Source organism: Pseudophryne corroboree, chromosome 3 (assembly GCF_028390025.1).
Source record: "Pseudophryne corroboree isolate aPseCor3 chromosome 3, aPseCor3.hap2, whole genome shotgun sequence".
Taxonomy (NCBI): domain Eukaryota; kingdom Metazoa; phylum Chordata; class Amphibia; order Anura; family Myobatrachidae; genus Pseudophryne; species Pseudophryne corroboree.
Genome location: NC_086446.1, coordinates 148,313,712 through 148,331,054, shown reverse-complemented (window position 1 = coordinate 148,331,054; position 17,343 = coordinate 148,313,712). Strand labels below are relative to the sequence as shown.

The following is a 17,343-nucleotide window of genomic DNA, read 5'->3' as shown; positions in this document are numbered from 1 at the left end:
TTTGAAAATTTACGTGGCCAGAACGGCTAGAGTCAGAAAAACAGAAGCACTGTTTGTCCTATATGCAGCCAACAAGGTTGGCGCTCCTGCTTCAAAGCAGACTATTGCTCGCTGGATCTGTAACACGATTCAGCAGGCTCATTCTACGGCTGGATTGCCGTTACCAAAATCGGTCAAGGCCCATTCCATTAAGAAGGTGGGCTCTTCTTGGGCGGCTGCCCGAGGGGTCTCGGTACTACAGCTGTGCCGAGCTGCTACTTGTCCGGGTTCAAACACCTTTGCAAAATTCTATAAGTTTGATACCCTGGCTGAGGAGGACCTCATGTTTGCTCAATCGGTGCTGCAGAGTCATCCGCACTCTCCCGCCCGTTTGTGAGGTTTGGTATAATCCTCGTGGTCCTTATGGAGTCCCCAGCATCCTCTAGGACGTAAGAGAAAATAAGATTTTAAACCTACGGGTAAATCTTTTTCTCGTAGTCCGTAAAGGATGCTGGGCGCCCGTCCCAAGTGCGGACTACTTCTGCAAGACTTGTATATAGTTTTAGAGTATGTGAAACACTGCGCTCAGCCCCTGATATCTGACCGTAAAGGATGTCAGTGTCAACTGTGTATATGTAGTCTTAATTTTAATGTGTTGCAGATGGGAACCATATGTTTTGTCAATTTATGTCAAACAAATAAACCACAAATCTAGGTACCAAATAAACTTTTAATGAGGAGTCACAGTGCTCCTCCCAGACAACTTGTTAATGCTGTAAGTTATCTTGTAACAATTAGAGGTTAATTCTGTCCGTGCAAATGGCGTGAATTATTCCCTTATAAAATCCCTTTACAAGTCTCTAATCACTACTATAGTCCAGCAAAATTACTGCACCTAAATGATCCGGTTAACAAAGTATGAGTTCAAATGCTGATCGCAAATAAATGTACTTTAAAGATGGTATTGCGCCCTGAACAGAGCAGTCCTTGGTACTGCTGACCGCAGCAAATGTTTGAATAGACAATGCAAATATGTGGTGGGGGATATATGTTCTGGGGGTGCGGCGTCCCGTAACCCTCAGGTACATATACTTACCCTTCTTCTTTTGATCGTCCTCCTCTGCCGTCCCCCGCTGCGCTTCCTTCCTTCCCCGTCCCGGTCCCAGGCGGGTGTACTTCTTCTGTGTGCAAGCCTGCATATTGATGAATGAGCCTCCGGGACAATGAGACCACCGGCGGCTGCGGCACTTCCGGGTACTGTTAACCTGGTGTGGGTGTTCAGTCCCCGGCGCGCTGCAGCGCTGACGGCGGCTCCACTTCACTAGCCAGTGAAGGAGACTGGGGGAGCAGAAAGCGGTGGAGGGGAGAAGTGTAGATACACTACTCCCAGAGAAAGGCTAATTAAGGCTGAAACGCGTTGAAGAAACAGGACACGGATTAACACAGACCATCTGCAAAGAACCGCTGACAACCTCCACCGCTTTCTGCTCCCCCAGTAGTAGTAGGACAGATCACCTACAAACATTAGCAGCTCGCCAAATTCACTAGATAGCATTGCCTCAGTGCGCAGGTGGTAACTCTCTAAAATTGTATATAGTTTTGCTTACTAAAGGGTTATGTTATAGTTTCATCGGTCTCGGACTGATGCTATGTTGTTTTCATGCTGTTAACTGGTTAGTATATTACAAGTTATACGGTGTGAATGGTGTGGGCTGGTATGAATCTTGCCCTTGGATTAACAAAAATCCTTTCCTCGTACTGTCCGTCTCCTCTGGGCACAGTTTCTCTAACTGAGGTCTGGAGGAGGGGCATAGAGGGAGGAGCCAGTGCACACCCATACCTAAAGTTCTTTCTTAAAATGCCCATGTCTCCTGCGGAGCCCGTCTATCCCCATGGTCCTTACGGAGTCCCCAGAGCATCCTCTACGGACTACGAGAAAAAGATTTACCGGTAGGTTTAAAATCTTATTATTAAAGGAGTTGTTCACTTTAGACAAACACCCCCACAGTGTACACACCAGCCCCCTCCTCTTGTACCAGGGAAGCTCTATAAAAGGATATGGAAGGAAGGAAGGAAGGAAAGTTTTGTTAGGTTTTTATTTTCAGTGAGATCTGCTGGCAACAGACTCACTGCTACGAGGGACTGAGGGGAGAGAAGCAAACCTACCTGCTTGCAGCTAGCTTGTGCTTCTAAGGCTACTGGACACCATTAGCTCCAGAGGGGTCAAACACAGGGCCTGACCTCGATCGTCCGGAGCCGCGCCGCCGTCCCCCTTGCAGAGCCAGAAGACGGAAGAACCAGAAGAAAAACGGCGGCTGAAGACTCCGGTCTTCAATAAGGTAGCGCACAGCACTGCAGCTGTGCGCCATTGCTCCCACAGCACACCACACGCTCCGGTCACTGGTGGGTGCAGGGCGCTGGGGGGTGGGGCGCCCTGGGCTGCAATAAGTATACCTTAGGCAAAATTGCACATAATACAGTGTCTAACACTCTATATGTGCCTAATCCACCGCCATTAACTTTATTATAAAAGCGGGAGAAGCCCGCCGCGGAGGGGGCGGGGCTATCTCCCTCAGCACACCGGCGCCATTTTCTCTTCACAGCTCCGCTGGAAGGACGCTCCCCAGGCTCTCCCCTGCAGTATACACTACGAGAAGGGTAAAAAAGAGAGGGGGGGCACATAAATGTAGGCGCAAAAAGGTGATATAAGCAGCTATTGAGGGAAAATTCACTCTGTGTTAGTGTAAATCCCACTGTAATATAGCGCTCTGGTGTGTGCTGGCATACTCTCTCTCTGTCTCCCCAAAGGACTTAGTGGGGTCCTGTCCTCAGTCAGAGCATTCCCTGTGTGTGTGTGTGTGTGTGTGTGTGTGTGTGTGTGTGTGTGTGTGCGGTGTGTCGGTACGGCTGTGTCGACATGTTTGATGAGGAAGCTTACGTGGAGGCGGAGCAGGAGCCGATAAGTGTGATGTCACCCAATGCGGGGCCGACACCAGAGTGGGTGGATATGTGGAAGGTATTAACCGACAGTGTCAACTCCTTGCATAAAAGGTTTGATGACGTAACAGCTTTGGGACAGCCGGCTTCTCAGCCCGCGCATGCCCAGGCGTCTCAGAGGCCATCAGGGGCTCACAAACGCCCGCTACCTCAGATGGCAGACACAGATGTCGACACGGAGTCTGACTCCAGTGTAGATGAGGATGAGACAAATATACAGTCCACGAGGGCCATCCGATACATGATTACGGCAATGAAAAATGTCTTGCACATTTCTGATATTAACCCAGTTACCACTAAAAAGGGTATTATGTTTGGGGAGAAAAAGCAGCCAGTGACTTTTCCCCCATCTGATGAGTTAAATGAATTGTGTGAAGAAGCGTGGGGTTCCCCAGATAAGAAATTAGTGATTTCTAAGAGGTTACTGATGGCATACCCTTTCCCGCCAACGGACAGGTTATGTTGGGAAACATCCCCTAGGGTGGACAAAGCGCTCACACGCTTATCAAAAAAGGTGGCACTGCTGTCTCAGGATACGGCCGCCTTAAAGGAACCTGCAGATAGAAAGCAGGAGGCTATCCTGAAGTCTGTGTATACACACTCAGGTACTATACTGAGACCTGCAATTCCTTCAGCATGGATGTGTAGTGCTGCAGCAGCTTGGTCCGATACCCTGTCAGATAACATTGATTCCCTCGACAGGGATACTATTTTGCTAACCATAGAGCATATAAAAGACGTCGTCTTGTATATGAGGGATGCACAGAGGGACATTTGCCGGCTGGCATCTAGAATTAATGCAATGTCCATTTCTGCCAGGAGAGTATTATGGACTCGGCAGTGGACAGGTGATGCTGATTCAAAAAGGCACATGGAGGTTTTGCCTTATAAGGGTGAGGAATTGTTTGGGGATGGTCTCTCGGACCTCGTTTCCACAGCAACAGCTGGGAAGTCAACTTTTTTGCCTCAGATTCCCTCACAGCCGAAGAAAGCACCGTATTATCAGGTACAGTCCTTTCGGCCTCAGAAGGGCAAGCGGGCCAGAGGCGCGTCCTTTCTGCCCAGAGGCAGGGGTAGAGGGAAAAAGCTGCACCAGACAGCCAGTTCCCAGGAACAAAAATCTTCCCCTGCTTCCACGAAGTCCACCGCATGACGCTGGGGCTCCTCAGGTGGAGCCAGGTGCGGTGGGGGCGCATCTCCGGAACTTCAGCGACCAGTGGGTTCGCTCACAGGTGGATCTCTGGGTTCTACAAGTGGTTTCTCAGGGATACAAGCTGGAGTTCGAGGCGACTCCCCCTCGCCGTTACCTCAAATCAGCCTTGCCAGCTGCTCCCATGGAACGGGAGGTAGTACTGGCGGCAATTCACAAGCTGTACCTTCAGCAGGTGATAATCAAAGTTCCCCTCCTTCAACAGGGACGGGGTTACTATTCCACAATGTTTGTGGTACCGAAACCAGACGGTTCTGTGAGACCCATTCTAAATTTGAAATCCTTGAACACTTACATAAGGAAGTTCAAGTTCAAAATGGAATCGCTCAGGGCGGTTATTGCAAGCCTGGAAGAGGGGGATTTTATGGTGTCACTGGACATCAAGGATGCTTACCTACATGTCCCCATTTACCCACCTCACCAGGAGTACCTCAGGTTTGTGGTACAAGACGGTCATTACCAATTCCAGACGTTGCCGTTTGGTCTGTCCACGGCACCGAGGGTATTTACCAAGGTAATGGCCGAAATGATGATACTCCTTCGAAAGAAGGGAGTTATAATTATCCCGTACTTGGACGATCTCCTTATAAAGGCGAGGTCCAAGGAGCAGTTGTTAGTCAGCGTAGCACTATCTCGGGAAGTGCTACAACAGCACGGCTGGATTCTGAATATCCCAAAGTCGCAGCTAATTCCTACGACGCGTCTGCTGTTCCTGGGCATGATTCTGGACACAGAACAGAAGAAGGTGTTTCTCCCGGAGGAGAAGGCCCAGGAATTATCATCTCTGGTCAGGAACCTCCTGAAACCAAAACAGGTGTCGGTGCATCACTGCACGTGAGTCCTGGGAAAGATGGTAGCTTCTTACGAAGCAATTCCCTTCGGAAGGTTCCATGCAAGGGAAGACACTTCCAAGGCCAGTGGTCGAGTCAGGAGTCTTCCCTACACATAAATATTCTGGAACTAAGGGCCATTTACAATGCCCTGAGTCAAGCAGAACCCCTGCTTCAAAACCAACCGGTGCTGATTCAGTCAGACAACATCACGGCGGTCGCCCATGTAAACCGACAGGGCGGCACAAGAAGCAGGATGGCAATGGCAGAAGCCACAAGGATTCTTCGATGGGCGGAGAATCACGTGCTAGCACTGTCAGCAGTGTTCATTCCGGGAGTGGACAACTGGGAAGCAGACTTCCTCAGCAGACACGACCTCCACCCGGGAGAGTGGGGACTTCATCCAGAAGTCTTCAAGCTGATTGTAAATCGTTGGGAAAGGCCACAGGTTGACATGATGGCGTCCCGACTCAACAAAAAGCTAAAAAAAATATTGCGCCAGGTCAAGGGACCCTCAGGCGATAGCTGTGGACGCTCTAGTGACACCGTGGGTGTACCAGTCGGTTTATGTGTTCCCTCCTCTTCCTCTCATATCCAAGGTGCTGAGGATAATAAGAAAAAGAGGAGTAAGAACTATTCTCATCGTTCCGGACTGGCCAAGAAGAACTTGGTACCCGGAACTTCAAGAAATTATCTCAGAGGACCCATGGCCTCTGCCGCTCCGACAGGACCTGCTACAGCAGGGGCCCTGTCTGTTCCAAGACTTACCGCGGCTGCGTTTGACGGCATGGCGGTTGAACGCCGAATCCTAATGGAGAAGGGCATTCCAGATTAAGTCATTCCTACGCTGATAAAAGCTAGGAAGGATGTGACCGCAAAACATTATCACCGCATATGGCGAAAATATGTTGCTTGGTGTGAGGCCAGGAAGGCCCCAACAGAGGAATTTCAGCTGGGTCGATTTCTGCAGTTCCTACAGTCAGGGGTGAATATGGGCCTAAAATTGGGATCCATAAAAGTCCATATTTCGGCCCTGTCTATTTTCTTTCAAAAAGAACTGGCTTCACTGCCTGAAGTTCAGACGTTTGTTAAGGGAGTGCTGCATATTCAGCCCCCTTTTGTGCCTCCAGTGGCACCTTGGGATCTCAACGTGGTGTTGGATTTCCTAAAATCACATTGGTTTGAGCCACTTAAGACCGTGGAGCTAAAATATCTCACGTGGAAGGTGGTCATGCTGTTAGCCTTAGCTTCGGCCAGGCGTGTGTCAGAATTGGCGGCTTTGTCGTGTAAAAGCCCATATCTGATTTTCCATATGGACAGGGCAGAATTGCAGACTCGTACCCAATTCCTTCCTAAGGTGGTATCAGCGTTTCATTTGAACCAACCTATTGTGGTGCCTGCGGCTACTCGGGACTTGGAGGATTCCAAGTTGCTGGACGTAGTCCGGGCCCTGAAAATCTATGTTTCCAGGACGGCTAGAGTCAGAAAGACTGACTCGCTATTTATCCTGCATGCACCCAACAAGCTGGGTGCTCCTGCTTCAAAGCAGACAATTGCTCGCTGGATCTGTAGCACGATTCAGCTTGCACATTCTGCGGCTGGACTGCCGCATCCTAAATCAGTAAATGCCCATTCCACGAGGAAGGTGGGCTCTTCTTGGGCGGCTGCCCGAGGGGTCTCGGCTTTACAACTTTGCCGAGCTGCTACTTAGTCGGGTTCAAACACATTTGCAAAATTCTACAAGTTTGATACCCTGGCTGAGGAGGACCTTGAGTTTGCTCATTCGGTGCTGCAGAGTCATCCGCACTCTCCCGCCCATTTGGGAGCTTTGGTATAATCCCCATGGTCCTTACGGAGTACCCAGCATCCACTAGGACGTCAGAGAAAATAAGAATTTACTCACCGGTAATTCTATTTCTCGTAGTCCGTAATGGATGCTGGGAGCCCGTCCCAAGTGCGGACTTTCTGCAATACATGTATATAGTTATTGCTTAACTAAAGGGTTATTGTTATGAGCCATCTGTTAAATGAGGCTCAGTTATTGTTCATACTGTTAACTGAGTATAGTTATCACAAGTTGTACGGTGTGATTGGTGTGGCTGGTATGAGTCTTACCCTGGATTCCAAATCCTTTCCTAGTAATGTCAGCTCTTCCGGGCACAGTTTCCCTAACTGAGGTCTGGAGGAGGGGCATAGAGGGAGGAACCAGTGCACACCAGATGTAGTACCTAATCTTTCTTTTAAGAGTGCCCAGTCTCCTGCGGAGCCCGTCTATTCCCCATGGTCCTTACGGAGTACCCAGCATCCACTACGGACTACGAGAAAAAGAATTACCGGTGAGTAATTTCTTATTTTTTCCCATACCTAGGATCTTTTAATCCTGGCACAGTCACAGAGATTGCTCTTTGACTCATAACTTGGGGAAAATCATCTCAGTTTCGTCACATTGGATGACTCACTTGGGGGCTGTACTGGATCACGTCTGCAGAGAGTAATTTTTTACCTCTCAACAATAAATCCAGGGTTCAATATAAGATTCAAGAATCAGTATCATTCACACAGCAATGCGGTGATGCTTTTGATGGTATCTGCATCGACAGGATGGAGTATTCACAATTCCACTCTAGGTCTCTGCAGCTTCTGATTCTTACCTAGTAGAATCTACAACCACACCACACTGGATATGCCCATAGTGTTCATTCTAGCACCCTGCACCTTTCAAATCCTGTGCAGTTCCTCGTTCCTTCCTGGGGTGTCGCTCCCTGCTCTGGTGCTTCTCAGCCCACACAGGTCTGTATCACAGCACTGAGTAACAGATCAGAGTGTGCTGAGAAGCACCAGAGCAGAGAGCGACACCCCAGGCAGGAAAGAGGAACTGCACAGATTTTGAAAGGTGCAGGGTGCTAGAATGAACACTATGCCCAGACTTCATTGGATGATGGAAGATCAGCAGTGTGGGCCTGCTTGGTACCTGGAGGGACCAGTTGGGAATACAAGGTGTGGTAAGAATTAATGGATTGCATCAGATAATAAAGACCGACTATGGTACTTACGATAAAAGTAAGAAGGTCAATAGCCTGGTGGCTACAGACATCCCAGCAGGACAAAGGAAAATCCTTTTAATATCAGATTGGAGATTCTGACACTAGGTTTAGTGTCAGGGAGATTGTGTTCCCAAACTGCTGTCTACCAATAAAGGTTGAAACTTCGTGCCATATACAGGGCACCGGTGTAGGCACAGGACAGTCTTCATGTAAAAACTAGTCCAGTTCCGCTCGGACAATGCAACGGCAGTAGGGTACCTCAACATCAGGGATGAACTCTCAGCCGAAAAGGGGATGAAGAAGGTAAGTCACATACCTAATAGGTAGGATTTCATCATCCAACCTTGTCCGTCTCTCTCAGTCCGAGAATCATAAATGGAGAAATGGACTTTTCAAGTCGATACACCATTCAGAGGAGTGAATGAGCTCTACACCCAGAGATCTTCCGAAAACAAGAGGTGCGTGTTAGAGATGTATCTCAGAACACCTTGGTTGAACAACAAAGTGCCCACATACGGGTCAAGAACAAAGGATCCCAGGGCAATCATTGTGGATGCCTTATCGGTGAGACAGGACCTTCAGCTGGCGGATGGGTTTTCCTCTAATTATCCTATTACCCAGGGTGCTGAGAAAGTTTAAACAGGAAGACCAGCAGAGAATGGCAATGGATGCTCTACTTCTGCTCCCTCAACGTCCAGACCTGTTAATGCAGGGTCCTGGTTATCACAGACATGTGGGTCGACTGTCTTTGACAGCGTGGCCATTGAAACCTCTATCCTCAGGTCAAGAGGATACTTTCAAACAGTTTCAGAGCAAGGAAACCTTCCGTAGCTCGCATTTATCACCAAATATGGCAAGCCTATATCCATTGGTGCGGTGAAAGAAAATCTGCAGCCACACCACACTGGATATGCACAATCTCACCAGCTCTGGGAAGCTATGCAGTGTTGGGCCTGGTGAGTACTTGGATGGGAAACATCTGCAAACTCCAGGTGCTGTAGGTGAATGGGACCCTAATTTTTTTTTTTCGAGTTTCCAGGGTCTTAGCATTCCTTCAGACAGGAATAGATGGCTTCCTTGAGAGAAGCAAGGGTCGGCATCGACTGTAGAATTCCAAAAGTAAATGACCAACTTACAGGATGTGCGTACCTTTTGTCCAGGGTATGCTGCGCATTCAACCTTTGGTTGTTTTTCCTACAGTGCCGTGGGACTTGTTAAGCCCTTCATGTTGCCCCATTTGAACCACTTAAAAATATGGATTGCAAATGGTTGACAACTAAAATGTCTTTTATACTGACTAAGTGGTCAGCTAGAAGAATATCAGACGTAGGGATTGTCATATTGTTCCCCATTTCTGATTGTTTATCCAGATAAAGTAGTTCTCAGAACTAGATCTGAGTATCTTTCTAAGGTGTTGACTAAGTTCCACCTTAACAAAGGAAATATTGTCCCGGCCTTTTAGGGTCTGGACCTTTTCTGCGGGAGATGCATCGCTGGACATGATCCGTGCATTAAGGATCTACATGGATGGTACCAGTGTCATCAGAAAAGCGTATTCTCTTTTCATTCTCTATGGATTTCATAAGAGAGGATGACCTGCTGGTAGGCAGACACTGGCAAGATGACTTCTAATGACTAAGCATATTTTCAAGCTGATCTCCCTGTTCCGGCTAATGTCTCTGTTCTCTCTACTCGTAAGGTAGGTCCTTCATGGGCAGCACAATGTGGTGCTTAAACAGAACAGATATGTAAGGCAGCCATATGGTCTTTCGTTTACACATTCATTAAGACATTATGCCTTGGATACCTTTGCCTCTCACGATGCTGAATTTGGGTGAAGGATTCTCCTGAGCATCAGGAACGTTCCCACTACTAAACTGCTTTGGGAAATGCCATTGTTATCCTGTGGATAACCTGTGGACCCTGCCGGAGAAATATACGTTATGGTAAGAACATACCGTTGATACCGTTGATAATAGTCCACAGGGATCCCACCCTGACGCACCTGATTTGAGGATCCTTTTTTACTCACTAACCTCTTCCTTCTTGTACGGAAGGGTGTACATGTGTGTTCTTCTCGCCTGATTAGGGTTCTACATAATACTCCTGCCTTGAGCTTTGGAATACAACTGATTTGCTGAGCCAGGGGGGCGGGGATATATGGACAGACCCGTTGCATGCTGGGAGGCCGGAAAGCTTTGAGTGATTGGTGCAAATCCGCTGTCGCGCCATCATATCCCATTGTTATCCTGTGGACTTATGGTAAGAACTTACCTATGATAATGGTATTTCTCATAACGTATATATTCTGTGCAGCAATGTCACTCCAAGGAGCCTTTGCTCCTCTTTATTATCCCCGTGTTTATATCATCTAACCACAATTTATTTCTCTCCCACAGGTCTCACTGAGGATACAGTAATATCTGGGGGATCCTGCACCCCTATTTCTTCCCCGGATGGTATGACTGACGATTACAGTGTTATAGATAGACAGACTGCAAAACTCTCAGCAGCAGATGAACGAAACATGAACAGCTGTCTGGAGAATGTTACTGAGAACCCAGCTTCATGTGAAGAAGGAAATATCACCAACATTTATACACCACCGTATCATACACAGTATACATCTACTGATATCAAGGAAGAATCATCCTCATGTGACGGAGGAAACCTAAAAGACACTGACATGTATGTACCCACGGGTCATACATCATATATATCCATTACTGTTAAGGAGGAACCAGTCTTGTGTGAAGAAGGAAATCTTAATGGCTGTGACATAAATACCCCCACATATCATACACAGTATACATCTACTCATATTAAGAAGGAATCAGGCTCAAGTGATGGAGGAAACCTCACATACGCTGACATGTATACACCCGCATATCATACACAGTATACATCTACACATATTAAGAAAGAATCAGGCTCATGTGATGGAGGAAACCCCACACACACTGACATGTGTACACCCACATATACACAGTATGCATTTCCTCATGGTAAGAAGGAATCGGGCTCTCATGATGGAGGAAACCCCTCACACAGTGACATGTATACCCCCACATACAGTATACAGCTAGTTATATTAAGAAGGAATCCGTTTCATGTGTTGGAGGACACACTGACACTTATACATCCACAGATCATACACAGTGTACATCTATTAATGTTAAGGAGGAATCAGTTTCCTCTGATGATGGAAACCTGCACTCTATGCCCGCTAACAGTGTGGAAGGTGGTGAAGTGGAGAGCAATTCACAGGCAGGAAGTGTCTCTGACAACAGCATGAGTTACAATATACATTTATTGAATGCTACAGCTCCTGTGAGCCAGCCGACCTCTCTGAGTGCAAGCAGAATATATAAGTGCTCGGAGTGTCAAGTCTTATTTACAGACAGTTCCGACTTGTGTCAGCATGCAAAGTTACATGGACAGGATAACTCCAGTCCTCCTCCTGAGCGTGAGAAAAACCTCACTGATGGAAAATCATTTTCCTGCGCTGTCTGCGGCAAATGTTTTACTCAAAAGGCCAACCTCACCAGGCATCACCGGAGAGTAGCCATTCTCCTGCTCAGTCTGCAAGAAGAGATTTAACTGGAAGTCGACTCTGGTCACACACGAGATGAGCCACACAGGAGAGAAGCCGTATCATTGTTCCGAATGTGGTAAGTCATTTAATTGTAATTCCACGCTGGTTATACATCAGAGAACTCACACCGGGAAGAAGCCCTACCCGTGCTCGGAATGCAGCAAGTGCTTTGTCACTAAGTCAATGCTTGTTGTGCATCAGAGGATACACACTGAAGAGAAACCCTACTCTTGTTCTGAGTGTGGGAAATGTTTTACCAGTAGCGCGCACCTCATCAGGCACCGCAGGATACACACGGGGGAGAAGCACTACTCCTGCCCCCAGTGCGGCAAATGGTTCATCACAAAATCCAATCTTAAGACGCACCAGAGAATTCACACCGGGGAAAAGTTCTATTCCTGCCCCGTCTGTGAGAAGTGCTTCAAGGAGAAGGCAGCTCTCACTAGGCACCAGATGGTTCACACAGGAGAAAAGCCGTACTCCTGCTCTGAGTGCGGGAAATGCTTTGCCGCCAAAGCCACACTCTGGTGCGTCATGCACCAGAGATACCACTCGGGGGAAAAGTCATTCTCATGCTCAACATGTGGGAAATGTTTTACTGATAAGTCGGGGCTCATCAGGCACGAGAGGGTCCACACGGGAGAAAAGCCATACGCTTGCGCTGAATGTGGGAAATGTTTTTCCACTTCGACACACCTGATAACGCACCAGAGGATACACACTGGGGAAAAGGCATTTTCCTGCTCATTGTGTGGGAAATCTTTTAATGATCAGTCAGGGCTCAGCAGACACCACAGGGTCCACACTTTACCGTACTGTTGCTTCCAGTGTGACAGACGTTTCCTCAGTCACGCCAGTCTTGTTAACCATCAGCAAATTCACGTTGGAGCGAATGCAGGAAATAAAGACAATGCCATCTTACATTGAGAAAAATCATTAATTTGGCTGAATCAATACCAGACTGGCAATTTTCTAGTTACCGCTGGCATTTTACCTATTGGCGGTCATTTCTGTTACTGGCAATGGATGAATTTCATCCCTGGCTGTGAGATTTGATGGACTGGCTACTGAATTCTACATAGCTTTGTCCATCCGCTGACTAATCCAGAAGAGTTCCTGAAACTGGATGCCTATCCTTACTTGCTGTATAAAAATGTCCCAAAACACCATAACTACCTAGGAGTATATTCAATTAAAGTTGGATGTCGGAATGGATCCGACAAGCCCTATTCAATTGAGTGGTCAAATCCAACTGTCGGATTTGAGCCTAATCCGACTGTCTGATTTGGCCGGCATCCACGCAACTGCTGTCAGCAGCTCCCCGTGTGTGAGATACGCACATCATGGCACTCAGCCGTGTAGCCCACTGCCAGCCCGGAAGCGCTGAAGGGAGGCCCGTCATAAGGTACCTGCCTGCCTTGCTGCCCCATAGCCCAACGCACTGCTCCCCCGTCTCTTCACCTCAATCCGACTTTTGAGAATGTTGGAAACGAGACCAACTCCTGTCAAATTTGGCCCCGTTTCCAACAGAAGCACGCGGATCGGCAGCTATTCCGCCAATCCACATACTTTCTGACAAGTCGAATTTCCTGACTTGTCGGAAAGCTGAGGAGGGGTTGAATAGTTCGAAACCCCGTCCGACCTTAAAAAGTTGAAAACTGCCGTCTTTCCAACAAGATGGCAGTTTAGACTGTAATTGAATATACCCCCTAATAGGCAACAAAAGTATTCATTTTGCAGAATAGTTTGTAGTCAATAATTTCAGTGGTGTATTCTATGCATACTTATTCACACTAATTAATGGCATTAATGGACCATAATTTTGTATTTTATAAATTACATTTGCCCAATAGATACAGTGTGAGCAAGTGTCAACACACAGACAGCTTCTTGCTGTGCATTTCCTGCTACAGTTGTGCTATTAGGGCATGCTGAGATGTATAGTTTTACGGTAGCTGTAGGGGTGTATGTTGAATACGCTGTTAAGAGTTGGGTCTTCTTATATAGTGGTGTGAAAGTGTTTGTCCCCTCCCAGATTTCTACTGTTTTTGCTAGTTTGTCACTACTTCCTGATTCCCTGGGGACAGCTGTGCCCAGGAATCAGCATACTCCATTATGGAGTTAAGTCCGCCCCCCGGACTCCTATTGGCCGGGGGGCGGGCTTAGCTGTATAATGGCTTATGCTGATTCCGGGCACCGTAAGGCAGCCGGGAATCAGTGGTAGGGCTGGCGATGCCCATGGGCGGTCGCCAAGCGATAAACCTCACACTGGCCCATCACTTGCCCCCCTGCACCTCCCCCCCAGCCAATTTAACCCCCCCCCCCCAGGTTGTGTTTTTAAATTAGGAAACTCGCCACTGAAGGGGTTAATTTATGGAAGTAATAAAATTACCCAACACCAACTGGCCCTGCGTGAAATAGTAATTACCACCATAGTTGCTCATCCAATGAACCAAAAGCAATTGATAATTGGGTTCAGTTAGGCTAGGCACAAACAGACGCTATTGCTGCCAGCCCTGTTGAATCTAAACATCACTTAAATAGAACTTTTGTAGCAATGTGAGGTTGGATAAAAGGTCTCAGCAGCGTAGTATGCCGCGATCAACGGAAATTCCAGAAGAAATGAGAAAGCTATTGGGAAAATATCAGTATGGAAAGGGACCCCCCTTAACCCTTTCCATACTGATATTTTCCCAATAGCTTTCTAATTTCTTCTGGAATTTCCGTTGATCGCGGCATACTACGCTGCTGAAATAAAAAGCAGTGATCTCTCCGTGTGTACCCCCACAGCGATAGCGATGTGTGGCCCCGTGCATCGCTATCGCTGGTGCTAGATTGGCCTGCATGCAGGCTCAATCTAGCAGATCACTGGGTGAATACGGCCCTTTACAAAGCCATTTCTATGGATCTGGGACTTCAGTGAGAGCTATTATCTCCAAATAAATAAAATATGGAACACTAGTGAATCTATCCTGGAGTGGCCAGCCCAGCAAAATACCATCATAACAAAGAGACTGGGGGGGGCGATTCAGCAGTGAACGCTAAAGTGCGAAAATCGCTATTCACCAATTTCCGCACTTCTGCACATGGCGCACACCGATGCGCGCATACATGATCACAATCTAAGACCTGGCGGGGAGACGAGGCAGCATCACAGTGTTTTCTGGGCGGCGGTGCAGCGTTGGGGAGTACGCTCTGGACAGAGGAGGCATGTCTGGACTGTCTGCTGCAACCCAAAACATGGCGGCCTGGCGACTGCCTTCGCAGCTAGGCTGCGAAGATAGGGGGCTACCCTAAACATGCGAGCGCATTGCTGTTTAGCGTTGCGCTCGCATTTTAGCCGGGGGGAAGGACCCGGCATGCGGGGCAGCCTTGCACAGGGCAGCATCTCCAACTGAAACTGAATTAGGCCCTGGGAATGAAAGCTATCCATGGGAGAGCTGCAAGCCGAAAGCCACTGCTAACCAAGAAGAGCATAAAGGCTTGTTTCACATTTGCCAAACACACTGATGACCCCCAAGCCTTTTGGACTGCTGTTCTGTGGACTAATGAGTCAAAAATGGAACTTTCTGGGTGACATGGGTCATCTGGTGTGAAGCTAACATAACATTCCGCAATTAGAACGTTATATCAACAATCTGGTGATTAGCAGTATGAGGGGGTGGGGATATTTTGCTGCTTCAGGGCATGATACTTGACGGAATCATGAATTCTACTCTTTACCAGATGATTCTGAGGGAAATTTTCCAGTCATAAGTTAGTGATCTGAAGCTCCAGCGCAATTGGGTAATGCAGCAAGATGGGTGTAGTATTGTATGCCGGCGGCTGGGCTCCCGGCGACCAGCACACCGGCGCCGGAATCCCGACAGCGTGGCGAGCGCAAATGAGCCCCTTGCGGGCTTGCTGTGCTCGCCACACTGCGGGCGTGCCACGCTATTTAGTCTCCCTCCATGGGGGTCGTGGACCCCCAAGAAGGAAATAAAGTGTCGGTATGCCGGCTGTCGGGATTCTGGCGCCGGTATACTGTGTGCCGGGATCCCGACAGCCGGCAAACTGAAGTCCACCACAGCAAGACAACCATCCAAAATACAGGTGAAAGTCCACCTTTGAATAATGGCTCAAAAGAAAGAAAGTTAAGATTTTGGAATAAACTAGTCAAAGTCCTGGCTAAAATCCAATAGAAATACTGTAGCAGGACCTTAAACAGATGTTCATGCTCAAAAAACCTTCAAGTGGCTGATTTAATTTTGAAAAAAAAATCCTTCCAGTGATGTTAATTACTGATCTCCAATTATTGGAAGCGTTTGGTTGCAGTTGTTTCTACAGGTGGCACAAGTAGATTGTAAGCTTGCGAGCAGGGCCTTCCTACCTCTATGACTGTTTGTTATTACCCAGTTTTGTTATATCATTGTTTTCTCTGACGTCCTAGTGGATGCTGGGAACTCCGTAAGGACCATGGGGAATAGCGGGCTCCGAAGGAGACTGGGCACTCTAAGAAAGAATTAGGACTACCAGGTGTACACTGGCTCCTCCCTCTATGCCCCTCCTCCAGACCTCAGTTAGAATCTGTGCCCGGCTCGAGCTGGTTGCACACTAGGGACTCTCCTGAGCTTCTAGTAAAGAAAGTATTTATTAGGTTTTTTATTTTCAGTGAGAAATGCTGGCAACAGACTCACTGCAACAAGGGACTTAGGGGAGAGAAGCGAACCTACCTGCTTGCAGCTAGCTTGGGCTTCTTAGGCTACTGGACACCATTAGCTCCAGAGGGATCGAACACAGGTCCAGCCTCGGTCGTCCGGTCCCGGAGCCGCGCCGCCGTCCCCCTTGCAGAGCCAGAAGCATGAAGATCTTCACGGAAATCGGCGGCTGAAGACTCCGGTCTTCATTAAGGTAGCGCACAGCACTGCAGCTGTGCGCCATTGCTCCCTGTGCACACCACATACTCCGGTCACTGATGGGTGCAGGGCGCTGGGGGGGGGGGCGCCCTGGGCAGCAATTAGAGTACCTTAAAGTGGCTAATCACACACAATATAGCCTAAGAAGCTATATATGTGTAAAATACCCCTGCCACATTATTATTATTATAAGAGCGGGAGAAGTTTGCCGAAAAAGGGGCGGGGCTATCTCCCTCAGCACACTGGCGCCATTTCCTCTCACAGCTCCGCTGGAAGGACGCTCCCCAGGCTCTCCCCTGCAGTTTCCAGGCTCAAAAAAAAGAGAGGGGGGGCACTAAATTTAGGCGCAAATACTATATATATAGCGGCTATAGGGTAAATCACTTGTGTAGTGTAACTCCCTGCATTATATAGCGCTGTGGTGTGTGCTGGCATACTCTCTCTCTGTCTCCCCAAAGGACTTTATGGAGTCCTGTCCTCAGTCAGAGCATTCCCTGTGTGTGTGCGGTGTGTCGGTACGGCTGTGTCGACATGTTTGATGAGGAGGCTTATGTGGAGGCGGAGCAGGTGCCGATAAATGTGATGTCACCCCCTGCGGGGTCGACACCTGAGTGGATGGATATGTGGAAGGAATTACGCGACAGTGTCAACTCCTTACATAAAAGGTTTGACGACATAACAGATGTGGGACAGCCGGCTTCTCAGCCCGTGCCTGCTCAGGCATCTCAAAAGCCATCAGGGGCTCAAAAACGCCCGCTACCTCAGATGGCAGACACAGATGTCGACACGGATA

The 17,343-nt window shown here is 48.1% G+C and overlaps 1 protein-coding gene across 1 annotated transcript; it reads left to right on the top strand.

Moving 5' to 3' along the window:
* Positions 1 to 8,970: 8,970 nt before the first annotated feature.
* LOC135057217 (zinc finger protein OZF-like) lies at positions 8,971 to 12,637 on the top strand. Its single transcript, XM_063963111.1, has 3 exons — positions 8,971 to 9,016; positions 10,460 to 10,752; positions 11,626 to 12,637. Exons 1-3 carry the CDS (start codon positions 8,971 to 8,973, stop codon positions 12,580 to 12,582), a joined length of 1,296 nt encoding a protein of 431 aa, XP_063819181.1. The 3' UTR covers positions 12,583 to 12,637.
* The last annotated feature ends 4,706 nt before the right edge of the window (positions 12,638 to 17,343 follow it).

Excerpts from the sequence above, each read along its gene's own strand:
- LOC135057217 (XM_063963111.1), top strand. The coding sequence starts at position 8,971 with ATGCACAATCTCACCAGCTCTGGGAAGCTATGCAGTGTTGGGCCTG. Across the intron at positions 9,017-10,459 it reads GCTATGCAGTGTTGGGCCTG|GTCTCACTGAGGATACAGTA; the intron begins GTGAGTACTTGG and ends TCTCTCCCACAG. Across the intron at positions 10,753-11,625 it reads TAAAAGACACTGACATGTAT|CCATTCTCCTGCTCAGTCTG; the intron begins GTACCCACGGGT and ends ACCGGAGAGTAG.